The sequence below is a fragment of the Schistocerca gregaria genome, chromosome 8 (genome assembly GCF_023897955.1).
Source record: "Schistocerca gregaria isolate iqSchGreg1 chromosome 8, iqSchGreg1.2, whole genome shotgun sequence".
NCBI classification, from domain to species: Eukaryota; Metazoa; Arthropoda; class Insecta; order Orthoptera; family Acrididae; genus Schistocerca; species Schistocerca gregaria.
Genome location: NC_064927.1, coordinates 454,533,067 through 454,560,979, shown reverse-complemented (window position 1 = coordinate 454,560,979; position 27,913 = coordinate 454,533,067). Strand labels below are relative to the sequence as shown.

At 39.6% G+C, this 27,913-nt stretch overlaps 1 protein-coding gene across 1 annotated transcript in view; it reads right to left on the bottom strand.

Moving 5' to 3' along the window:
• Positions 1–27,913, bottom strand: part of LOC126284167 (merlin) — a 163,067-nt gene that overhangs the window by 96,532 nt on the left and 38,622 nt on the right. Inside the window, exons 3-6 of the mRNA XM_049982899.1 lie at positions 23,496–23,701; positions 17,995–18,222; positions 9,023–9,232; positions 1,450–1,556 (exon numbers count right to left, since the gene is read on the bottom strand). Coding sequence (XP_049838856.1) covers positions 1,450–1,556; positions 9,023–9,232; positions 17,995–18,222; positions 23,496–23,701 — 751 coding nt within the window. The remainder of the gene's footprint in view (positions 1–1,449; positions 1,557–9,022; positions 9,233–17,994; positions 18,223–23,495; positions 23,702–27,913) is intronic.

Genomic DNA, 27,913 nt, shown 5'->3' with positions numbered 1-27,913 from the left:
AGATGATTCTTGTAGGACAGTGTCTGATCCAGCGTAATTCCTAGGTATTTTGGACGCTGATTGTGGTGAAGCAGTCTATCACCAAAATAGAACTGAAACTGTCCATTTGTTGCTCTGTTGCACAAATGAAAGCATGCCATGTCTGCCTTGGTGCAGTCTGCTTTCAGCCTCCACATCAGATGTTAAGATGACTCCCATTTCTCCAATATTTCAATGTACCGCTGCCAGCACTCAGTTATTAGCATGTCAAATTAAGTGATCTATCAGCAGATTAAACACCAGTTAGATGAGGACAGATACAGAGGTAGTACATCATTTAGTGTCTTTGAAGAGCTTATCCTATTGCCCAGCATGATCCAAAATGACCTGCTGCCAAGAATGCTATTAATAAGTTGGACTGCTTTTCTGCATGCGATGACTTGAATGAGTTTGTACATATATCATGTCTCCACACTGTATAATAGTCTACTGACAGATCTATAAATGCAGTTGAAGCTTTAAAATTCTTTTGAAAGCCTGTGTTTTTTAAGGTTGTGAATGACAATCTGGTCTGTACAGGTTCTTTTTGGACAAAAATTGGCTTGTTCACTTGAAATTTTTTCAATTACTATAGCCGATATTCTTTGTAGATGACTCTTTCAAAAAGCTTGTATATTGAGCTAAGAAGAGTTGTCAAACAATAGCTTTTTGGTTCACTACTTGGCTTGACTGGTTCAAGGACAGCGATGATGTTGGGCTTTTTTTATTTCATATGGGATTCTCATACTCATCATGATATTGGCAAAGAACTCCACTAGCCATTTTTTGGTACAATTATCACAGTTTAGGAGGGATTCGGGATGAATTCCGACAGGCCCTGGTGTCTTTCCCACTTTAACATCTTCGAGTGCCAATAGACACACAAAAAAGATATAACACTATCTTAGTATTTCAAACTATTAGTTCATTCCTTGTAGATAGCAGGAGAAAGTTAAAAAGGAAGAACAGGCCACTCAGACCCCAGGACAAGAGGGAGCCACCTGCTGTTAGTACCAGGGAATACAATGATGAATAGTTGTCTCCCGTCATCTTACTTCTGTCTTTGTAAGCCACAGTCTTGAAAATCAGTGGCTGTGGTTTCATAACTGAAAAACTAGCCACTTGTGAGAAATAAACAAACACAATGAACATCAATGTTCAGTTGCATCCCTTCATTACTGTTGGGGGATTTCACAGCTGGAAGTAAAAAAATTAGCAAAGAAGTGTTCTGCTTCCTCCTACACAGATGGCGCCATAAAAATGGTACTGAAGTCTCCATATAGTATTACACCAATATTTTCCTACAAAAGGGGGTTATCATAGTTCTAAGGTTACCCAAAGAATAATCTGAATTTAAATTAGGGTACCTAAATATCTATTACTAAAAATTCACTGTCTGAAAACTCAAATATTATCACAAAAAATGCTTACCTCAGCTTTTCTTCCTTAGCTTGGGCCTTCATTTGCTGTACTTCCATAGTATCGGGCTTCCTACGTCTCATAAATAGATCATGGTTCCCAATACACAGATCTAAAATCTATCAAAAGAAATATGTCAACATCTCATACATACCTCACAAATGTAAAATACAATTAATGGAATTTCCCTATGGAAAGGTATTAAATCTGATCAAAACACCATATACTACCTAAAAAGATAGATGAGTTACCTTCTCCTCTGGGTTATTATTCTAACTTTACACAGAATTGCTTGCAAATATATCTCTAAGACAATTAAATAACATTGGATGAATACAATCTCTTTCATTTTCCTAGCATTTATATGCAAAAATGATAAGCAAAGGTAAAGATGATAGCTATCTTGAGAACAGTTTATGACATGTAAAATATGAGTGATGTTATCCAGAAGTGAAATGACCATTGCACTTTAAGACAGTGGAATTTGACCTTTGAGTGAGTGAGACCAGATTGTGTAACAACTTTCCCATTTGTCACAGGTCTTTCATTTTTTTATTTGATGTGTCACATTAACTGGAGTGTCCATTACAGTGGGAAATGAGGATGATATACAATTAATCATCAATCAGAAATTTATCCTTGAATTTCACGTAAAGGTACATGAAAAGGACAAGAAACATTTAAAATAATGAAAAGAAGTATATGATACAGAATTCCCAAATTCAGGTGCAGGGAGCATTTTAAATATGTTAAACATGGCATGACACATGAGATTACAAAAGAACATTAATAAAACAATGGAAACTCCAGGCAGGAATATCAGCAATGCAGGAAAGGACAGATTGCAACTTACCATAAAGAAGACACGTTAAGTTGCAAAAAGGCACAATTAGAAAATGCCTTTTAATTGTGCCTGTATACAACTTAATGTGTTGTCTCCTAAATCTACATCTATACTCTGCAAATCATTGTGAGATGCATGGCAGAAGGTATGTTCCAGTGTACAAGTTATTAGGGTTCTCCCTGTTCCATTCACGTATAGAGTGTGGGAAGAATATTGTTTGAATGCCTCTAGGCATGCAACAATTATTCTAATCTTATCCTCATGACTCCTATGTGAGTAACACATAGGGGGTTGTAGTATATTGCTAGAGTAATCATTTAAAGCCAGTTCTTTAAACTTTGTTAATAGACTTTCTTGTGATGGTTTATGTCGGTCTTCAAGAGTCTTCCGCTTCAGTTGCTTCAGTATATTTATGATGTGTCCCACAGATTAAATAAACCTGTGACCATTCGTGCTGACCTATTCTGCATTCATTCAATATCCCCTGTTAGTCCTATCTGGTACGGGTCCTCTACAATTGAGCAATATTCTAGAACTGGTTGTGTGGTTGATTGGTGAGTAATCTCTTTTGTAGACTGGTTGCATTTCCTCAGTATTCTAACAATCTGTCTTCTCCTACATTGTTAAAAGAACATTAACAGACATTTATGAATGAAGGATCATCTGCTACTGTCAGAAGACATTAGACAAAGTATAAGCTAAACAGATGTATGCAATGAAATCATACTGATGCAGTGGCCAATGTACTCTGCCACCTCGTCTAAACTACGGATAAAAAATTAAATTCTGTTGAGCACTATCAATAATTTTTCACTCTTTGAGAGGAAAGTATGTAGGGCAATAAGAATCAGCACATTAATAGGATCTAGAAAAATATTAATATTTCATCAAACAAGAGCATATCACATGGAAACTTGCAGCTCAACATACTACAGAAACTTTTGATATTTTGGTTCATCATAAACAATTATTTCTGTTTTTTATCTGTGGAGTAATATTTACAATATTAGCTGATCATGAAACAAACTAAACTTAAAACACACTGTGACACAGACAAATTGCAAGAAATAATGAGAAAATGACATTTTTACATTATATAAACTGTAGTGGGTGGATGAAAAGATACTATAGTACCACAGAGCACAATTTAAGCTTTGCATCAAAGCTCATGAAAGAAGTTGTATATGTAATAGAGACCTGGGGATGCCTGAAGTTTTCAGATAGATTATATAATGGTAAGAAGATAGTGCAAAACCAGTTTTAAACTGCAAAACATTTCCAGGGGCATATCTAGGCTCTGAACTTAATTTACTAATTACCAGCTGCAAATTAAAACTGAATAAATTTCAGAAAGACAATAAATTAACAAGATGGGTGAATTTGTGACCCAACTTGACTAGAAGAAGGGATCGGTTGGTAGGACATGTTCTGAGGCATCAAGGGATCACCAATTCAGTACTGGAGGGCAGCATGGAGGGTAAAAATCATAGAGGGAGACCAAGAGATGAATACACTAAGCAGATTCAGAAGGATGTAGGCTGCAGTAGGTACTGGGAGATGAAGGAGCTTGCACAGGATAGAGTAGCATGGAGAGCTGCATCAAACCAGTCTTAGAACTGAAGACCATAACAACAACGAGCTTGAATGAATAGAAAGAATAAGTAGTTAGAAGGGAGTATTAGGTAATGACTGGGTGAAACAGGGGAAAGGAATAGAATAGATGATGAGTGAATAGCTTCAAGAGATGAAATAGTGAAGGCAGCAGAGGATCAAACAGACAAAAACACAAAACACAAAGCACAAAGCACAATAGAAATGTTTGGATAACAAACAATATACTGAATTCAACCACAGAAAAGAGATAATACAAAAATGCAACAAATGAAGCAGGCAGAAGGGAATACAGATGTATAAAAATTGAAACCGACATTAAGTGCAAAATGGCAAAACAATCATGGTTAGAGGAGACATGCAAAGCTGTAGAACAATGAGTGACTATGGGAAAGATATATGTTGCCTATAGGGAAAACTAAAGAAACGTTTAGAGAAAAGAGAAGCCGCTCCATGAATATACAGGACTGCTGGGTTTAAGGATATTGGGAAGCACACAGAGAACATGTGCTGTCAAACCATCGAATACCTCTAACAATCTAACCATAACACTCCACTTTCTGGAAGCCACCTCTCATTTCACAATGGCCTTCAAATATTTACATTCTGCCATGTCCTATCCCTCACTAACCTGATGTTACAAAAACAAATCACCATGATGCAGGCATCCCTGAACCTCCTCTGCCTCCTGATAATGCGTATCACCAACTACTAACACCGTATCTCCCAAATTGAAAACCTTGCACCCCAACACCTGGAAGATCATCTGCAACATATCAAAACTGTGTCCTAACATCCTACAAATCCCAAAACCTAAACAAAACTAAAAGACAGTTCTCAATCTATTCACCAGAACAATCAATACTACAGAAGTACCATCTCTATTCAGAGGTCTCACCTTCAGCCCATCACAAAGTTTGACCACGATGGACTCATCCAAGACCTAATCTTCTTCTCCCAATTGCTATAACTGAAACACTTTTTTTGTTACCAATACCTTCAACCTAAGACACATGAATTGTAATGCTGAACCTTGCTTCTCCTATTTTGTACTACCATCCAAATGTGACCTTCTCACTCTTCCACCTAACCTATGCCTGGTTACTCCTTACCTGCACTTATCACAAACCTTCCCAAGCCTCTCTCAAAGAACACAACCTTCGCAACAAAAAGAAAAACATCTGTTCAAAAGCTCAAAGGAGGCCTTGATCTAATCATCCTCACCAGGGGCAAAGATTCCATCACTATCGTAATGAATCATAGCAATTAACTGACAGGAGGCATCTGCCATCTGTCTGTCTCCTCCACCTACAAGCCAGCATAACCTATAATTCCTTTTTAAATCTTTAGTCCCATTCCAGAATCTCTTATTCGAATCCTTCTCCATCACAAATATGTATGTACGTAAGTAAGGTTTTTTTTTTTTTTTTTTTTTTTTTTTTTTGGGGGGGGGGGGGGGGGGTGTTATTGGGGTAATAATCCTTCCATCAACCTCATGCCCACATTCTACACTCTTCTCAGAATCTATAAACCCAATTATTCTGGGTGCACCAGTGAACTGTTTCCAATGCTTTTGTCAAGTGACACCACCTACCAACTGAATGTAGCCTAGCTTTCCCATATTAAAAATGCGAACCACTTCCTCCAATGGCTCTAAACCATACTCATCCTATTGCCACCCGAATTCCTACTTGTTATTACTGATGCGACCTCCCTACATACCAACATTCCCCTTTCCCCCTCCCAATGTCTTCAGACTCCAAACCACAACTTCATTCCTTAGATATCTAACCACATCTTCACACATAACTACTTCTCTTTCGAAGCGAAATCTACAAGCAAACCTGGTTTGGCCACAGGCACTCACATGGCATTTTCCTATGCAAATCTGTTTTCAGACTATCTACAGAAAATCTACATGTTTATCTCATTTGATTCACTGGTCCTCCTCAGCCCAATGTGCCATCTTCCTAAACAATGACCTCTACCTCTCTGATGGTTCTATCAATACTTTTGTCATTAATGAGCCAACAGACCATCAAAGGTACCTGCATTTTGACAGCTCACATTCCTTCCAGACCAAAAAAATCACTGCGGTTTTGTCTCACTATTCCTGGATAGCACATGTGCAGTGACTGGAGTTTCCTTACCCAGTACACTGGAAGTCTCACTAAGGCCTTCACAAACAGGCACTATCTGCCACACGTAGTCCACAGATAGATTTCTCACAATATATCCTCAAACACTCCTTATCCTTCTGATACCCCCAAGAGCCAGCAGTAAAGAGCACCCCCAGTATCACCCAACATCATTCTAGACTGGAACAACTGAGCCATACTCTTAGCAATGGAGACTGCTTCGATTACCTATCATCATACCTGGAACACCTTACCCACAACCCTTCTCACCCTTCCTAAAGAGGTGTTCTGCCACCCACCCATCCTACAAAGTATATCACACACATCTAATGGGCTTTGACAAATGAGCTCACGGGCACTGTGGTTGAAAATTTCCCTGTTTGTTCCAAAACCTCTACAAACATTGTCAACTGCTTATTGATAGCCAAGAGGACTCTTCAATAGGAGCTAGCATCACACTAGGTAAGCGCAATTTTCTATTTTTTTTTTTTTTTTTTTTTTAAAGCCTGTCCTGGAACTTTTCTGACAAAGGGGTTACATTTCCTTATTTATATATAACTGAAATACATGGTTTTTAATCTGCCTATGTTCCTCCAAGTACTAACTGAGTATTCCATAAGTGTTATTGCTAGATTCATGCTTAAAGCTGGTTCTTGAAACATTGTAAACAGGGTTGGTTTGGGTTGTTTGGGGGAAGAGACCAAACAGCGAGGTCATCAGTCTCATTCATTTAGGGAAGGACCAGGAAGGAAGTTGGCCGTGCCCTTTCAAACCATCCCGGTATTTGCCTGGAGTGATTTAGGGAAATCACGGAAAACCTAAATTAGGATGGCCAGACGCGGGATTGAACCGTCGTCCTTCTGAATGCGAGTCCAGTGTGCTAATCACTTTGTAAATAGGGTTTCTCAAATAGTTGCATCTTTCTTCAAGTGTATGACAGTTCAGTTTTGTCAGTATCCCTGCAATGCTCTCCCAAGGGTCAAACAAATGTGTGACCATTGGTGCTGCCTTTCTTTGTACCCACCCAATACCCCTATTGGTCCTATTTGGTATATGTTTTTCAAACTTCAGCAATATTCTAGGATGGGTCACACACACAATTTTCTTAGCAGGCAGACTGCATTTCCCTCGACCTTAATCTGCACATGAAATTTTTGAGAATGTATGTTTGGAACAGAGTGTTGAATGAAAGTGAATCATGGACTATGCGTAAACAAGAAAAGAAGATAATTGAAGCATTTGAGATGTGGCGCTATTATGTGGACAGGAAAGGTAAGAAATGAGGTGATGCTCTCCCAAATCAGTGAGGAGAGGAACATATGGAAAACATTACCAAGAAGAAAGGACAGGATGACAGGACATGTGTTAAGACATCAAGGTATAACTTCCATAGTATTCAAGGGAGCTGTGAAGACAGAATGGAATATATTGTGAAGATAGAGCAATGGAGCATATTCAACAAATAATTGAGAACAAAATTAAACAGTGGAATGTCCAGGGTGGAGATCACTGGGTCCAAGTGCTATTTTAGGGTGAAGAGGTTGGCACAGGATACGGAATCACAGGTGGGGGGGGGGGGGGGGGCTGCATCATATCAGTCAAAAGATTGATGACAAAAAAAAAAAAAAATTTCTAGCAATGAAACGAAATCTGCTACAGTACATCCAGGTATTTGTATGAGCTGATCAATTTCAACTGTGACTCATTGATATCGTAGTCACAGGATACTACATTTTTTATGAGGTGAACATTTCAAGCACGTTGTCAATCTCTGCAACACTTAAAAATCTTATCAATGTCCAACTGAACGTTTATGCAGCTTTTCTCAGTGAGTACTTCATTAATGATAATCAAGACTGCAAAAAGTCATGTGGTTGCTATTAATGTTGTCCACAAGCTCATTAATCTACAACAACAACAGTGATGGCCCTAAAACATTTGCCTGGGGCACACCCGAAGTTAGAAGGTAGCGTAGTACAGCCTTCTTACTAAGAAATCCTAACTGCAGTTCCAAATTTCACTTGATACCCCAAGTGACTGGACTTTCGATAATAAGCACAGGAGTGGTACTGACTCAAATGCATTTTGGTAGACAAAATGTGCTTTGTCCACTCAACTGCCATAAGAAGCTGGATGCACAGAATCATTACAGCAACAGAAACAGATACAAGGTTGACCAGAATAGATATAAACAACTACAGTCCTCTTAATCAAGAGACAAGTTTCCTTAATATATTAAAACTGTACAAAGTATTTGAACAGTGTAAATAGCTGAGGGGAAGAAGATGAAGTATTTTAGATATGGTGTTACAAGAGGCTGCTGAATATACAGTGGACTGACAAGAATAGAAAACAGGGTGCTCTGCAGAATCTGCAAGGAAAGAAATATGTGGAAAATACTAAACAGAAGAAGGGTAAGGATGATAGGACATGTGTCAAGACAATAAGAAAGAACTGCAAAGATACCACAGGGAGCCATAGAAGCAAAAATTCTACAGTAAGACAGAGCAGGAATATAAACAACAAATAACTGAGGACAATGAATGTAAGTTTTACTTTATGATGAAGAGAGTGACATAGTACAGAAATCTGAGGCAGGCTGCAGTTAGAAGGTTGGTGAAAGAAAAGGTAAAACTATTCAATAGTGAAAGTGGCAGACATCTACTTTTCCTCAATGTCCAGCAACAGCTTCACATGAATTCTGGGTGGAACAAATAAACAGACATGAACAGTGGAATACCAATATTTCAAAATATCCCTGTAATACCATTATCTGTATGGAAGCACATTCTAACAGTGCACCACTGCTTAGAGAGTTAAAAAGATGCTTGTAACTCTCTGCACTATCAGTCTTCCATAAAAGTGGAGCACAATAGTTCAATCTATTGATTATTCTAGCTTAAAATTTTCTAGTCAGATGATTTTTTAATCACAAATTTATCTCAGATTTAAATTTGAGTTCTATATTTAAAATTGGCGGATGTGAACTTACCAATTTGTTCATTCGTACTTTCTGTGAGAAAAACACAAAGTTTGGTGAGGATTTTTCTACTGGTTTTATAATAAATTTCTTATCATCAAAGCTTATGTGCCTAATCTCAGACCACGTAAAAGTTGTTTTTGGTGTAAGCTTGTTCTCTTTTTCATATATGTTTAATCCTAATGCTGTCACTCCTAACCAAAGTTCTGTATCCTTTTTGTTCTGAAAAAATAAAAGTAAAATGTATTAGTAAACTTAAATTTAAATAAAAAGACATTTTACAATAATTATTTTCAAAATCACTGCTCAATATTTTCTGTACTTAAAAGTAAAGTCAGATTTAAAAAACAGTTAAAGCACAGGAAACTACTAAAAATTAGAAGCTTATTTTTGGATTTTTAATTAAAAAAGACACTGCCATCCTACATCCATTTCAACTTGATTACTGTATTCATCACTCTGTCTCATTCTGCTATTCCCTCTCCCCCAACACACACTTCCTACCATTAGCAAACTAGTCATTCCTTGATGCATCAAGATGTGTCCAATCAACTAATCCCATCTCTTATTCCAGTTGTAACATACATTTCTTTTTTACCCAGTCTGATTCAGTACCACCTCCTCTGTTATTCTATGTACCTGTCTAATCCTCAGAATTCTTCTACAGCACTATATTTCAAAATCTTCTATTATTTCAAAATCTTCTATCCTTTTCCACTTCAAACTGCTTGTCATCCATGTTTCACATCCATACAAGGCTACACTCCTGGTAAATACCTTCACAAAAGACTTCCCACCATTTACATTTATATTAGATGTTAACAAATTCCTCTTTTACAGCAATGCCTTTCTTGCTACTGTCAGTATACATTTTATATCCCCTCTGCTTCTGCCATCATCAGTTATTTTGCTGCTCAAATCACAAAACTCATCTACACTTTTAGGATCCCATTTGCTAATTTAATTCCATCAGCAGCGTCTAATTTAATCTGACGACATTTCATTAATATTTATCACCACGTCCATCACAATCTGTCATCAATAGGTCTGAATGAGAAAGTTAGGCACTATCCAAGGCTCCATTTAACTTGGTTTTACCAATGAAGAACGTCTATAGATGTCATAATCATTTGTTTACAATCAGACAAGCATTTAACTATAGTTGAAACTCTCTCTTTGAAGATGTATCCACAGTTTTGTCAAAACATAAGGGAGAAACATGCTCCTCCAATATCATCCACTATCTGCTTTTTAAAATATGGAGCTAAAGCATCACACACTAAATATCTTACCTTTATCCTCGAAAGAGTGAACTTTGAACTCAGAAGGGACTCTCCGCAAAAACATTGCTTCAAAGGTTTCTCTGAAACCTCAGATGATGGGTGAAAAGCAAAGTTCGCTCCAATCATTTATAAACACCAGATTAACTATACCGTTGAACCAATTTATCTAGCAAAATAAAGCTGAATTGATGGTGCACAACTTTGTTTTTCTTCAGCCCATTCTGAATGTAGCATTGATGGTGTAGCTCTGGAAGATGAAATTACACCACCAACGCTACATTCAGAATGGGCTGAAGAAAAACAAAGTTGTGAAGTACTCAGTTTCTCTGTGCTTTTGTGTAGAATCTTGCCCCCTTATAGCACTGAAGCTCCAAGAAACTGAAAATTCCTGGGTTATCTTGAAATTTATTAACTGTCTTCATGTTTTCAATTACTTCACACTACTTGAATAACACTCTCTGGTGCAAAAGGCCATAAACAAAGTTGTAATTCAGAGCCTTCTCAAGGGGCATTTTCTAATTTTCCAATCCACTTGCCACATAAAGCAATACTTTTTATTTTTATTTTACACATCTAGTTCCGTAGGACCAAACTGAGGAGCAAATCTCCAAAGTCATTGCACGTGACAGTACATGAAATTACAACATATGAGTAATAACAGATAAAATAAAATGTTTATGAACCCAAAAAAAGGCAAGCCATAAGTTTATGTAAGTGCAATCAACAATACAACACAGGAATCAGCTTAATTTTTCAAGGAACTCCTCGGCAGAATAGGAGTGACCCATGAGGTAACTCTTCAGTTTCAATTTGAAAGTGCATTTGTTATTGCTAAGATTTTTGCATTCTTGTGGTAGTGTACTGAAAATGGTAGCAGCAGTAACTGCACACCTTTCTGCACAGGAGTCAAGGAAGTACGATCCAAATGCAGATCTGATATCAACTGATTGAAATCTGCTAATTCTTGGGAATAAGCTGACATTGTTAACAAGTGAGTGAGTGAGTGAGTGAGTGAGTGAGTGAGTGAGTGAGTGAGTGAGTGAGTGAGTGAGTGAGTGAGTGAGTGAGTGAGTGAGTGAGTGAGTGAGTGAGTGAGTGAGTGAGTGAGTGAGTGAGTGAGTGAGTGAGTGAGTGAGTGAGTGAGTGAGTGAGTGAGTGAGTGAGTGAGTGAGTGAGTGAGTGAGTGAGTGAGTGAGTGAGTGAGTGAGTGAGTGAGTGAGGGAGGGAGGGAGGGAGGGAGGGAGGGAGGGAGGGAGGGAGGGAGGGAGGGAGGGAGGGAGGGAGGGAGGGAGGGAGGGAGGGAGGGAGGGAGGGAGGGAGGGAGGGAGGGAGGGAGGGAGGGAGGGAGGGAGGGAGGGAGGGAGGGAGGGAGGGAGGGAGGGAGGGAGGGAGGGAGGGAGGGAGGGAGGGAGGGAGGGAGGGAGGGAGGGAGGGAGGGAGGGAGGGAGGGAGGGAGGGAGGGAGGGAGGGAGGGAGGGAGGGAGGGAGGGAGGGAGGGAGGGAGGGAGGGAGGGAGGGAGGGAGGGAGGGAGGGAGGGAGGGAGGGAGGGAGGGAGGGAGGGAGGGAGGGAGGGAGGGAGGGAGGGAGGGAGGGAGGGAGGGAGGGAGGGAGGGAGGGAGGGAGGGAGGGAGGGAGGGAGGGAGGGAGGGAGGGAGGGAGGGAGGGAGGGAGGGAGGGAGGGAGGGAGGGAGGGAGGGAGGGAGGGAGGGAGGGAGGGAGGGAGGGAGGGAGGGAGGGAGGGAGGGAGGGAGGGAGGGAGGGAGGGAGGGAGGGAGGGAGGGAGGGAGGGAGGGAGGGAGGGAGGGAGGGAGGGAGGGAGGGAGGGAGGGAGGGAGGGAGGGAGGGAGGGAGGGAGGGAGAGACCAATGTCAGAATAGCCGAACTGATGAACAGGGGCCAACAAAAGAGTCACGAACTTACACCACTTATTGTCCAAACTGCGTCTTTCTGAGCCAAAAAAGTCTTTTGAGAATTGGATGAGTTACCCCAAAATATAATACCACATGCCCTAAGCAAATGAAAATAAGCAAAGTAGACTACTTTTTCTGTCTATCACTTACTTCAGATACCATTCAAATAGTAAAAATGGCAGCACAAGTCTTTGAACAAGATCCTGAATGTGGGCTTTCATGGCAGTTTATTACATCTGAACACCTACAAATCTGAACTGTTCAGTTTTACTAATCATATGCCCATTCTGTGAGATTAAAATGTCAGGTTTTGTTGAATTGTGTGTTAAATGCAGTAAAAACTGAGTCTTACTGTGATTTAACATTAGTTTATTTTCTACAAGCCATGAACTTATGAAATGCACTATTTGAAACAGTGTCAATGTCACACACAACATCTTTTACTATCAAGCTAGTGTCATCAGGAAACAAATATTGTAGAATCACATGTAATACTAGAGGGTTCGTCATTTATAAACTAAGGAACAGGAGTGGCCCCAACACTAATCCCTGAGGCAACTCCCATTGGACAATGCCCCATTCAGACCACCACATCTTAGCCATTCTTGGTACAGTGGATAACGACCTTTTGTTGTCTGTTGTTAAAGCAACCAATTGTGAGCTGCTCCTCAATTCCATAATGGTCCAACTACTGGAGCAATATTTTGTAATAAATACAATCAAACACCTCAGTTAAATCAAAAAAGATTTCTAGCATTCAAAACCTTTAGTTTAATCCATCCAGTACCTCACAGAGAAAAGAGAATATAGAATTTTCAGTTGTTAAACCGCTTCTAAAACCAAACTGTACATCTGACAGCAAAATATGTAAAATAAAATGATCAATTATCCTTGCATACACAACCTTTTCAATAACTTTAGCAAAGACTGGCCACAACCCTTTTTTCATATCACATAAATCATTTTTAAAGAAGCTATGGAATAAAAATGACTTTACTGACCAAAAACTGAAAAATACAGATTAAAACCGACCAATCTGAAAAATACTTACTTTTAATGAATGTTTTGCATCCCTGCATTATTCTGTAAATAAGACAACACTATTTTGCATGTATGACTTATTAAACTATTGGAGCTGGAATTATTACATTCTTCTTGAAGTCCGAGGGTATTTTGACTGTCTCATATATCTTGCACGACATGTGGAATAATTTTGTCATCACTGGTTCTGCCTAGGATGTCAATAGTTCTGAGGTAATGCTGTCTACTCCAGCAGCCTGGTTTCAATTTAAATATTTCAGTGCTCTGTCAAATTATTCTCGCAATGTCATATTTCCCCTCTCCTCTCTATCTCCTTTCTCTTCCATTTTGATAATATTGTTTTCAAGTTCATTTCCCTTGCAGAATACACCTATATGTTGTGTCGCTCTTTCGCTTCTTAAGTTAGTACTGACTTGTCATCTGAATACTTTATATTGATACAAAGTTTATATTCTTTTCTCAAAAAGTCTCTTTAATCTCACTATAGCCAACATCTACCCTACCCTTTCCTTCGTTACAAAAGCTTTTATAGCCTCGCATGTGTCCTCTATGCATCCCTGCTTAGCTACTCAGTACTTCCTCATTTTGCAACCTCATTTTTTATACATCAGTATTCCATTTCACATGCTTCATTTGCTGTATTTTTATATTTTCTTTCACTCACATACATTATCTGATCAGAAGCATCCAGACACCCTTATATAATGTGGAAACGCAAGGGATGGGACCACTAGTATAAATGATAGAGGTAGGGAGAATTGTATAGTCAATAGAGAAGCAGTAACAGAAGAATGAGTTGGTCAGGAGAACCGACTGACTTCCAACATGGACTAGTCATTGAATGTCACATGAGTAAATCCATCCGGGACATTTTAACCCTTCTAAAGCTGCTCCAATCGACTGTTGGTGAAGTGACCTTGGGAATGAGGAGGTGAAGAAGGAATCATTCATGAGTTCCACAGTGTTACCAGCAATCCAGCTAGCACAGTGACTGTGTGTAGGGAGTTAAAAATAATGTCGTGCAATGGTCAATCAACTCCACAAAAGCCACACATTTCTGTTGTCAATGCTAAGTGACAATTGAGGTGGTGATGACACTGGGGTGTGGATGATTGGAAATGAGTGATGAATCATGCTATACCCTATGGCAATCAAATGGGTCTGGGTTTGGCAAATGCTGGAGAATGTTACCTGTCATCATGTGTAGTGCCAACAGTGAAGTATTGAGGAGGTGGTGGTGGTTAGAGACGGAACGCAAGCTCGGGTTAGGGAAGGTTTGGGAAGGAAATCGGCCGTGCCCTTCCATAGGAACCATCCCGGCATTTGCCTGAAACGATTTAGGGAAATCACGGAAAACCTAAATCAGGATGGCTGGAGACTGGATTGAACCGTCGTCCTCCCGAATGCGAGTCCAGTGTGCTAACCACTGCGCCACCTCGCTCGGCGAAGTATGGAGGAGGTGGTGTTACACTATAGGAGCAATTATCACGATTAGGGGGTGGTACCCTTATTGCACTTGGGAAACCACTACATGTGGCACATTATGAATGCATTTTACAGCATACTGTGTGGCGTACAGTAGAGGAACAATTCCACAACAATGATTGTTATCAGCACAAAAATGCACCCTTTCGCAAAGCAGCAGTTGTGAGGCAATGGTCTGTGAACAACAAAATTCCTAAAATAGACAGGCCTGCCTAGAGTCTCAACTGGAACGCACCGGAACACCTCTGGGATAACTTAGAACACTGCCTTCACTCCAGACGTCAGCAGCCCACATCACTACATTCTCTGGCTTCAGCTCTTTAAGAAGAAAGGGCTCCCATTCCTCCACAGACATTCTGACATCTCACTTAAAGTTTAAGCTCTCATAATCATTAAGGGTAGACGCATTCCATATTAATGTCCACTACATCTGGATACTTTTAATCAGATAGTGTACACTTCATGAAATGACCATAGTAAAATCACAGAAATTTGACTTCATACTAACAGTAATTGACAGTCATTCTTCCCACAAACAAATTGCAAATGGAGAAGGAGTGAGAGGAGAAGAAAACAGTACTTGAAGTACCGTCCACTACGTACCACAAGCTGGCTTGTGCAGTATAAATGTGGATCAATAATATTTTAATTTTTTGTTATATATGTTTTCGGGTAATAATTTATTGTCATGCTCTGGTGTTATAGTGGAACTGTTGCACAAGTCAATATGTTAGTTTTTTTTTTTTTTGTGGAACAGGTTGCTTCTGGAAGGTTGGCAATTCATTTCACTTCACCCCAATTTTTTTAACAATGCAGGTTAAATTTGATCATCTGCTTACTCAAAGAATAGCACAAACACTTTGCTCTTGCTGAAGGAATATTCGGATACCAGCATAAGGTGATTTGTAAACCTATGCAGAATTCATAATTCAGACTTCTCAGTCACAAATGTGGTCACTGTTTTATGCACTTAGCTGTCTTCAGGTTGCTTGTCTACATGTGTGTACGTTTGCTAAAGAAAGGGCAAGAACTCAAAAGCTACCTTCAGTTGCATGTTCTAGGTGCTATAGGAGAACAGTTGCCGTTCCTTATTTTACGTATTATTCCATTCAGGAATTTCCACTATTGCGAATTTTTGCACCATACTCTTAATAAATGGTATTGGTTACATCTGATTGTGTTGGTACGATCTCTTCTAGAACCACTGGTTATTGTGTTGTCACATTTCCCTTCTAGAGCTACACTGTCAAGCACATATATATAACGTTAATTGGAGCTGGAGGGGGGACAAAGGAAATTAATTAATGATATTAGCTGCATTGGAACTTTATATATAATTTGACAGTATGAGTTTGCAACATGCCACCCATTTTAAAGAAGTCTAGCAGTAAACATGTTTTTTGCTATCATGGATGTCTGGGGTAAATCAAATAGAAACATTCAATTAAAACATCGCAACAAGTATACACATATCAAATATTCAATTTGCTAAACCATACTTGATATTAATTACAAAGGCTTTCACAATGGATTTATTGCATGAAATGTTCTCAATCCACTTGGCATTCTGGTTGTAGAAGGAACATTATCATCATTTTTATCTGCTGAGTCTCGTCATCTAAAGATGTGAAACAAATACTAACAAAGAGATAGAGGGGCTGGCCAGTACTTACCTCAGCTCAGTACAGCTGATAGATACACAAAAAACAACCGAAAATTTATGTTCCCAGCTTTCGGAATAAATGTTCCTTCATCAGGGAGGAGAGAGGGGAAAGAAAGGAAAGAAGGGAAAGTGGATTTAGTTACTCACAACCCAGGTTATGAAGCAACAGGGAAAGGAAAACAGGGAGGGTAGCAAAGATGGAGGCATGGTTGTCAGAGGGAAGCCAAAGATATTCTATTGTAAGTACTGTGCCAGCTTCAAACCAAAGAGGATGCATACAGAAGTAAAGAGGTATATAGTATAAAGATGTAGGTTGAAAAGATGCATGAATGGCTAAAGAGGAAAGGGAAAGAGGAGAAGACTGAAGAGTAAATGGGAGTGAGGTTGTTTAACGTATGTTCAGTCCAGGGGGATGGCGGGATGAAAGGATGTGTTGGAGTGCAAGTTCCCATCTCCGCAGTTCAGAGGGACTGGTGTTGGGTGGGAGAAGCCAAATGGCACATACGGTGTAGCAGGTTCCTAGGTCCCAAGAATTATGCTGGAGGGCTCATCATCTCTTTGATAGTTGCTTCCCTGACAAAGACAGTGATATGGCTGAAATATTGGAACTTTATACCAACCTGATGCAACCCGCCTATTTACTATATTCTTGATATTTTCTGCAAGTGTTCTAAGACAAAAAATAGACTGGTGATGTATCTCTAACCACAAGAAAGTACTTGTCAGAAAAAGCTTAAATCAGAATGGCCTAACAGGGATAGGAACCCTTTGAGTAACAGACATGCTTGATAAATTATACCATAAATTACGAAATGGATGCATCAAAAGTGCATCATATAAATGTGGATATTACACTGAATGGCATGAGCTGTAAAACTCTAAAGCAGTATAAAAAACAATCCAGCAAATGGACACTAAAGCTGGCTTTACAGCCAAATACACAGCTGTATATAATTGAGATCAAACGATGTGGTCCTACCAACAAGAATGGGAATTAAGTCAGCCACAGATTCAATTATATCACTCCTAAGAATTCATAAAGAGAAATCTAAAAAATCATGGGAGATTTGAATAAGATTCTTTGAATTACAAGTGACGCACATGTCTACTGTCTCGCCTGGACTAAATTTCTACAAGGTGTTCCATTTATGTAAATAATGGTTTACTTGCAAAGGTGAGTTAACTAATGTATTGGTTGCCAAATCTGACACATACCAATAATAAAAAAATAGAATACATCCACCAAGTTTGTCCATACAAATTGTTATATAATGTCAAATTGAGCAGATATCACACATTATCACAGTGCTGCACACAGCTGTTAAATAATGTCGAGTCTGTAAGAAAGTATCATAACTCCAAGTAGATGCACAATGAAAAAATAACACACAGCTAACAAGCAGTACCTCTGATCTTGCATAATGAATTTCTACTAGTAACTGAACACAACTGTAAAGGGAAGGCAAGAGAAAATTATTCAACTAATAAGGCACTCTTTTGCAGTACACATAGTGTACTTGCAAAGGTTGTTGTCTAGATCAGTTATGATTTAAATTGTGTTGCCAGAGATTTGATGGATATTACATACTGTACTGACTCACACAGATAGGAAAATAGTTGACTCCATACATTTCAAGATCCTGAGCAATCTTAAGATATTCCATCTCTGCTTCGTCTCTGGACATACCACGATGATCGGCGTACCAGATTTTTATTCTGTCTTCCCACATTTCTGGCGTCATCTGGTACTGATCAATTACTCTCTGAGGTAACAAATCTTCACTTGCCAGCATTCCTGGCTTATGAGTTGCTTCATCATAGTCACCATACTACAACAAATATGTAAAATTATTGCATAAGATATAATACATTACAGATTGTAACATTTTATTTATTTGGCAGTAACATTCTTCAATATATCAAGATTGGTTGAACATTCTTAAATATGTCAAGACTATAAGTTTTTCAGCTTGATTTAAATATTTTCTTCAGCCAAATGGATACGGTATCTCACAACTGTATAAATTTATTGTGTTACATCTATTAATAACTTCAAGATTGAGAAGGCTGTAATTCACTCACAGGAATATGGAAACAGAGAGAGAAATCCAGGCTTAAACATAAATGCAGATGCCAGCCAAGCCTGCAGGTTATACTGATGCATCTCACCATGAATGGCACTTGGGCAATGTCCTCACTAGATTGTAGGTGTCAGAATAGCGTTTGTGTGAAGGTGCGAGTGCATTATGTGGGAACTAAGTGAATTTGAATGTCAGGATATTATTGGTGCTTATGTAGTGGGTGCTCCCATAACCAAAATAGCCGAGTGTTTGGCATTTCAAAATTCATACCACATGCAGGGATAGTGAAAAAAAGTCATCCGCTAAGTCACAATGCTGATAAATGTGTATGTTAAAGCCATAAAATATGGGCTGTGGAGCAATGGAAGGAAGTCATTTGTTCAGATGAGTCTCATTTCACACTGTTTCCAACTTCTGGCTGAGTTATGTACCGAGAGTGAAATGTGGCAGAGGCTTGGGGATGATTTGGGCAGCATATTGTGGTATTCCATAGGCCTCACGGTTACTCTACAAGGTGCAAGGTTGTGTTATTGCCAATGCATAATGTTTGTTTTCCAATGATGGTGATGTGTTCCAAGAGAACATGGTCTCTGCTCATACAGCTTGCATTGTCTAGGACTGGTTTTGTGAGCATAAGGACGAAACTGTCACATCCCCCTAGTCACTGTAGTCACCAGACCAATCACTGAGCCGTTGTGATCTACTATGGAGAGAAGGGCGCGTGGTTGCTGTCCACCTCCATCACTGTTCCTTGAACTTTCCCCTATTTTGAAGTAAAAATGGTAAAACATACACATGAAAACCATACGGGATCTGTTTTTATCGATTTTGAGATGACTGGAAGCTATTTTGAACACCAATTGATTTTTTACACCATATTAGGCAAGATACTGTGTTGTATTTTTGGTGTTTCCATATTTTTGTCCACCCGCTATACTTTATTATTATTGTGGTCTTCAGTCCAAAGACTGGTTTGATGCAGCTCTCCTGTTAGTCTATTCTGTGCAAGCCTCTTCATCTCCAAATAACTGTTGCAATATAAATCCATTTGAATCTGCCTACTGTATTCGTCCCTTGGTCTCCTTCAACCATTTTTACCCCTCCATTACCAATCTGGCAATTCACTGATGCGTCAGGAAGTGCCCTACCAATCAATTCTTCTTTTATCAAACAATGGGAACTCCAGGTAGGAATTCCCAAACTGTAGGAAAAAACAAATTGCTACTTCACTGAAAGAAGACATGTCAAGTTGCAGACATGCACAATTAAAAGACACTACCATACCTGCATTTTGACATCTGTCATCACCAAGGCCTTCACTAACAGGCACTATCCCTCAGACCTGGTCCACAAACAGAACTCCCTTGTCATTTCCCTTCACACCCCCAATCCTCCCACCACCCTCAAAAACCAGCCACGAATGAGTGTCCACTTCGTCACCCAGTACCAGCCCAGACTGGAACAACTGATCCACATCCTTCACCAGGGCTTTGATTACCCATCACCATGCCCTAAAATGAGGGACATTCCACCTGCGATATTTCCTACCCCTCCTAAAGTGGTGTTCCATCACCCACCCAACCTCCACAACATCCTAGTCTGTCCACATGGCACTCCGAATCCCAACCCCTTGCCACAATGATCATATCCTTGTGGAAGACCCAGGTGCAAAACCTGTCCCCAGTTTATCCTACCCCATCAGGGGCCGGGCCACCTGTGAAACTAGCCATGTCATTTACCAGCTCTGCTGCAATCATTGGACAGCTTTTCATATTGGTATGACTACCAACCAGCTGTCCACCAGGATGAATGGCCACTGCCAAACTGTGGCCAAGAGCAAAGTAGACCACCCTGTGGCACAACACGCAGCTGAACATGACACACTTGACTACAATCGCTGCTTCACTACCTGAGCCATCTGGATCCTCCCATCCGCCACCAGCTTTTCTGAACTGCGTGGATAGGAGTTATCCTTACAACACATTCTTTGCTCCCATAATTATTCCTGCCTCAATCCATGGTAACATACGGTTCCAACACCCTCCGCCCAACACTTTCTACCCCCTCTGTCCTATCATCTCCTCCCCATTCTCATCTCCCACCATGTTTATTTGCTGCCCTCACAACTCTGCTTTCTTTCTCTTTTTTTCCCCCTTCTCCATGCTCCACCACCCCCAGACGCAGTGCCTGTTGGCAGTTTAGTCCTGTACACTCCACCAGACAGCACTAGTCTGTCTCCCCACCTGTACAATACTATCCCTTCCCCTTCCCAGCCTCCAGATTGCTGCTTGCATCCTACGTAATAGTTGCATTCTGGTCCAAGATCTGGAGTTGGTGGTTGTGCGTGCATGAATTGTGCATGCATGAATTGTGCTTGCTTGTGCATATCTCTTTTACTGATGAAGCTGAAATCTTTTTGTGAGCATTTTATAATTGTGTGTCTGCAACTTGACGTGTCTTCTTTACGGCAAGTAGCAATCTGTCTTTTCCTATATTGTTGATCCCTTCGTTTGGTTAGGTTGTGTCACGAATTCCTTTTTTTTCCCCAATTCTATTCGGTAACACTTCCTTTGTTATTGAATCCAACCATCTAATCTTAATCATTCTTCTATAGCACTACAGTTAAAAAGCTGCTGTTCTCTTATTGTCTGAACTGCTTATTGTCCATGTTTCACATCCGTACAAGTCTACATTCCAGACAAATATCTTTAGAGAGAGAGAGAGAGAGAGAGAGAGAGAGAGAGAGAGAGAGAGAGAGAGAGAGAGAGAGAGAACTTAAACAGCAATTTATATCATCTCTACTTCAGCCATCAGTTCTTTCACAGCCCAAATAGTAAAACTCATCTACTAATTTTACTGTCTCATTTCCTTATCTAATTCCCTCCGCACTGTCTGATTTACTTCAGCTACAATCCATTACTCCTGTTTTAACTTTGTTTATGTTCATCTTCTAACCTCTTTTCAAGATACTATCCAGTCTCTCAACTGCTCTTACTAGTCCTTTGAAGTCTCTGACACAACTGCAATGTTATCAGTGAATCTTGGTCTATTATATAACACCTTTTTAGAATTTTTACAAGAAAAGAAGACTGTTTAGAGAAAAATAAAATAATTTGTCACAAAAAGTATAGCTAAACACTTGTTAGACTTTGACACAACACCAGCAATATTAAATTAACATTTTTTTACTTAAAATAAGTCATCTTTTAGAGCTTTGACCAGTAACTTCAAATGTGTAATGAAATCATAAAGCCTGATCATTAATAAGGATTCTTGCAGTTCAATTTTCAATTTTTTTAAAAAAATTATTAATTCAAAAATAATCTTGTTGTTTAATAAATACTACAGCTCATATATTAAGGAGATACAGTCGACTCTGAATATTAAAACAAAGGTTTAAGAGATTAAGAACAAATAAAAGGCACTTGCAAAAGTGCGAGTATATAGTATACCATGCACCCAAGGAAAAATGTATGTCAAAGTGGAATGATGTTCTATAATAATATGAATTAGAATAGACTGCTACTCACTACGTAGAGAAGCAGTTGAGCAGAGGCTGGAAATAATTAAATGTAGACTCTTACATTTTTTTAGCTATTGGACAGTCTTTTATTATACAAAGGACACACCTGCCGAAGTCACATACAAAAGGCCACTGTCGTCTCCTCTGCTTGGGCGAGTAATGATATCAGCTGCACTGTGTAGTGGGAGTGCAGAAGAGATTTGTGGTGGAAAAGAGAAGTGTAGAAGGGTAAAGGGTGGGGAAAGATATTGTAGTGCTGCCCTACTGATGAAAGCAGCCCTTTAGTTGCAAGTACTGTGCAGAATTCTACATAGTCATGACCGCTGACACGCTGTGTGTTCACGTGAGTGGCTACTGCCAAACTGTGGCCATGAGATAGCTGGCTGTTCAACATAGTATGCTTGACTTCAGTGGCTGCTTCACAACCTGTGCATCACAGTTCTTCCTATCAACATCAGTTTTTTGGACTGCACAGATGGGAACTCTGCCTGTGACGTGCACTTCATTCCTGTAACCATCCTGTCTTCAACTATCACTAGTCCCTGTCTCCACCTCCTTCTTTCAACCTTCCCCAGCCAACCAATGCTGCGCACCCTTGCATCTCACCATTCTCTCTTCATCATACCTTTGCACACTCCCATAGGCAGCACTACAGCATCTTCCCTCACCCTTACCCTCCTCCTCTTTGCCTCTCACTTCACTTATGCACGTATGAACGTGTGTGTGTGTGGGGGGAGGGGGGGGGGGGCTGTGCACATGCATTTTTGTCTGAGAAAGAACTTTTTCCGGTCTGACAAAGGACTTTGTCCAATAGCTGATAAATATCCAACAGTATATATACTTTTAAATGTACCTATCAGCAACTCAATGCCTCTCCTATGTGGTGGGTAGCAATCTATCTTAATTAGTTTTGTAATTCCATTTCGGATTTTCCACTGTTTGAAAGATTTTCTACAAATATTTAAGATTCAGTCATACACAGAAATTTGACCAGTAATGTTTGCAGTTCTGACTCTGTAATAAAGATATCATCAAATAGATTCTTGCCAGTCCTATAGCTCCACGGTCAGAATGTACTTCACCCACTATTCCTTTATTGATTTTATCAATACAGAATGAAGAAAAAAATGACATATAATAATTTTATAATATTGATATTGGTGCCTTTGGCTTAACAGTGGTCGAGAATTATTTCTTACTTACCAGTATTTCAGGTGTAAGAAAGTATTCATTGATTTCTGTAGAAACAGAGGACTTTCTTACAATTCATTTACCACTAGGGTCAGAGGGGAGCAGGAGGAGGTGCAGGGGGTGGCAACATTCAGCAGTATATTTTAACATGCAAATTCTGCAGACTTGGCATTCTTTCTTCTAAGTTAATGTTTCGGATTTCAGATATGGATCCCTCTGGCACATCTGGGGATGGTAAATTACTGAGTACTGTCACTTTAGTACACTTTTCCTGATGAAAATTAGTTGTATACTGCTATGAGCTCACCTTAGCTTGCACAGCATACGATGCAAGCAAAACAGATGCCTCTGGAGGACAGTAGATGTCCATTGATAGGATCGCTTGTTTAACTTGCAGAAAGAACAGATGCTGAGTAACCTCTTGCACCAATTCTTCCGCCACATCTTCAGGATAGAACTTCCCCAGAAACATGAATGCTGTTTGAGGCTGTTGTGGGATGCCTTGGTCCTGCACTGAAATCATTTTATTTTAAGGGTGAAGGTTTCTCTCTATTTTTATTCCTTCTCTCTCTCTCTCTCTCTCTCTCTCTCTCTCTCTCTCTCTCTCTCTCTCTCTCTGTGTGTGTGTGTGTGTGTGTGTGTGTGTGTGTGTGTGTGTGTGTGTGTGTGTGAGAGAGAGAGAGAGAGAGAGAGAGAGAGAGAGAGAGAGAGAGAGAGAGAGAGAGAGAGAGACGTGGATATGTTTATACACACAAACAATTGTGTTTCAGACAGTAGAAATGAAATTAACAACAATCATCAAAATGAGGGCACACATACTACATTTGAAATTGTTTTATAGTTTGTTTGAGCACTTTGTGGTCTTTGTCTTGCATGCACATGGAGACATGTTGAGACCTGCCATGTCATGTACAACACACTACATCTATAAGGGACAGTCAAATGAAAATGAGAAACTATATAACGAACATGGTGTGGACATTGGTAACACATGTAGATGTGTGTACTGAAGTGTCCTCACCTAGGAGTCAGTAAGAAACAGTAAGATGTTCGCCACTGTACCATTGCCTTTAAGACATGCTTTATGTGAGGTAAACAAGTTGCATGTGCATTTGACTTCATTATGGAGAGCAAGAAAGGGGAACAGTGAGGTGTAGTGCAGTTTTTGACTGCGGATGGGATGTCAGGAAGTGACATTAATGATTAAATGCCTGCTGTGTATGGTGAACACATGCACAATGCACACATTTGCATGGAATAAATGACTTCAAGAATGTCGGATGTCATTGAAAGACAGCAGTCAGCCAGGAGAGGCTCATCATGTAACTAGCCCTTTTGCCATTGCTGTAGTGGATGCTCAGAGATGACCATCGTATGGTGGAAGACATTTGGTTCATGTTGGGCATCAGTCATGGTTCCACTCCCACCATCATGTCACAGCATCTGAAGTTTCTGAAAATCTGTGCACAGTGGGTTCCCAGAGCCTTACAGAGGAGCAGGAATTGAACAGAATTTTGACATCACTGCAGCATCTGGAATAGTATCACAATGAATAATATTTCCTGTCACATACTGTCATGGGAGGTGAATCATTATGTCATCATTTTGAGCCCAAGCACAAGTGTCAGAGCCAATAATAGTTAAAACACGGATTCACGCTAATGAAAAAATCCAAATCCATGCACTTCAGCTCTAGGAAAGTCTTCGACTGCAAGGGTCTCGCTGCTTACTGACTTTCCGGAACATGGTATCACAATTAATACATACACGAATACTTCACAAAAACTGAAGTGCGTCATCAAGTCCAAACATCCTAGAATATCGACAGATAGCATCATTTTGTTGCCTCCCCCCCCCCCCCTCCGCTCCAGCCCCCCCCCCCCCCCGCCCCCCTCTGCCACACACACCTGGTCACAATTATCTGGACCCCTATTAGTGAACCTTAAGACGGAGTGTGTTGCTCTTTGGCATTTATGACAGCTAGCACACTGCTGGAGGAGACACTTTTAATGATGCGTCTGAATGTCTGTGGAGGAATGGCAGCCTATTCCATTTTAGGAATGTTATTGTTCACAAACCATTGCCTCATAGATGCTGCTTTATGACAGGTTGCAGTGTTGTGCAGATACAAACTATCATCATCTCGAAACTGTTCTGTTTGCATCCTTCTGCAATTAACATTTTTTTAAGCTCAATAACGGGACCACACCCTAACCATGATAAACAGTCTCATACTGTAACAAAACTTTCTCCGACATTTCCAACACCTTGTGTTTATCTGCTCTGGGTGTTTATTGCAGATATGATGTGTTAGTGGAATAATGTGCTCCATTCCCACAAGATGATGTGTTAGTGTGATAATGTGCTCCATTCCCATAAGACATTACTTTTGTACCAATTATATCATGTTAAGCATACATGCTGAATTGTGTATGTGTCAGCTTGCTCAGTACACAGCAAAATACGTTAATAGGCTAAGATCACTATACTTGGTATAGTGTGGAAGTCAAAATCTAGATTGCACACAGGAAATAGACAAAAACACAGAGCCAAAGGGTGGTGTATTCCTCTAAAAAACATTGCCAGATAGTTATTAGCAATTACTGAAAGTTTATCTAGGAATGAAAACAGCATACAAAGGAAACTGAAGATTTTTGTATTTTTTAAGAAATAATATGCAATCATAATACATTGTAACACAGCGACTGCAGATAACTTTAAAATGAAAGTTCCATCTTTACTGTTGCCCATCACCATTCCATGCCATTGTGTGATAACTTCAAGGATATAAGAAACCCACACAGGAACATGTTTCAATCTGTTGTCACTTGAATGTAATATCAAGACACTACAATATAGAATGGAGGCAGGAAAGAGTTCTTTCAAGGCAACAGAAATGAGGCTCTTTTGTTACTGGCTACAAAAGACAAAAATTGACCAGAGAATGGCAATATTTTTACATGAAGACATAGCAGCCCAAGAACTTTAACATCCAGGCACATGGATTGAGATAGATGACAGCATTTAGGATGGGAAAAAATTCTCCTGGGGATCCTTGAAGTAAAACAATTACAGCTTAGAGCCATATGGAAAGAAAAGCTCCTCTTAGAAGTTCTTGAGTATACTTCGATCAAAAGGTTTCTGATAAGAGACGAAGAGGGAGAATTTGTTATGGCTGAAGAAACAGATTTTAATGACCCCAAACCCAGATATGCCACCTGATATAAAATATACAAACAACAATTACAAACAGGCACAACACTATGAAGGAGGCTTACACAGAACTGCAACTGACTTGTCAATGTGGAGAAATAACATTGATGACAGTTTGTCTAGAGTTAACAGAAGAAATTAAATGTAAAACTCCAAGACCACGTAAACTTGACACAATCTAAAGAATTTTGCCACTAGTTCTACAATTCAATGCTATTTCTTTATCAAACACAAAACTTTAACATAAAAATTGCAAATTTGATTTTTTCCTTCTTATACTGTAGCTACTACAATAAATGAAATTCCAAGGAGGAATCAATAAACAGAAATGAGGAAAATCAACTGCTCACCTGTTCCTCAGTGACATTTGCATACAGATGATGAGTAACAGTACATAGATGTAACTAACCAGTGAGCTGCAATTATTTTCCAGTCTAAGACTCACTCTCTCTCTCTCTCTCTCTCTCTCTCTCTCTCTCTCTCTCACACACACACACACACACACACACACACACACACACACACACAGACAGACAGACAGAAAGGCAAACTGTGGCCATGGGGACACTGTCTTTGATGAGTGTTTGCTTAAGCTGACAGAAGTAGGGACAGAGAAAAAGCGTGAGGCAACTGGAAAGGTGTAAGATGTTATTCAATCTGTACATTCAGCAAGATGTGAAAGAAATGAAGGAGAAGTTTGAAATGGAAATTAAAGTTCAGGGAGAAGAAATAAAAACTTAGAAGTTTGCCAACAGCTTGGTGATTCCGTCAGCAATGGCAAATGACTTGAAGGAGCAGTTGAATGGAATGGATAGTGTCTTGAAAAAAAGCTTATTATACGATGCACATTGACAAAAGTAAAACAAGACTACTGGAATGTAGTCAAATGAAATCAGGTGATGCTAAAGAAATTAAATTAGGGCATGTTATTTGGGCAGCAAAATAAGTTATGATGCACCAAGTAGGAAGGATACAAAATGAGGACAGGCAATAGCAGAAAAAGCATTTCTGAATAACAGGAATTTGTTAAAATCTAATATAAATTTAAGTGGCAGGAAATCTTTTATTAGTCTTTTATTTGTCTGGAATATGGCCTTGTATGGAAGTGAAATGTGGATTACTAGCAAGAATAGAATAGTGCTACAGAACAATGCTGAATATTAGGTGTGTATATAGAATAACAAATGAGGAGGTAATGAATCAAACTGGGGAATAAAGAAGTTTTTAAGGCACAACCTGACTAAAAGATGGGATCTGTTGATAGGATACAGCCTGAGGCATCCAGGAATAGTCAATTTGGTGATGGCAGGAAATATGGGGGTAAAAAGTGTACAAGCTTGAATACAGTAAGCAGGTTTAAATGGATGTAGGTTTGAGTAGTTATGCAGAGATGAAAAGGCTTGCACAGGATAGACTACAACAAACCAGTCTTTGAACTCCTACAAAACTGATCTACATTTGCATGTGTCTGTTCAATGGAACTCCTTGAAAATGTGAATGGGCTATGCATTT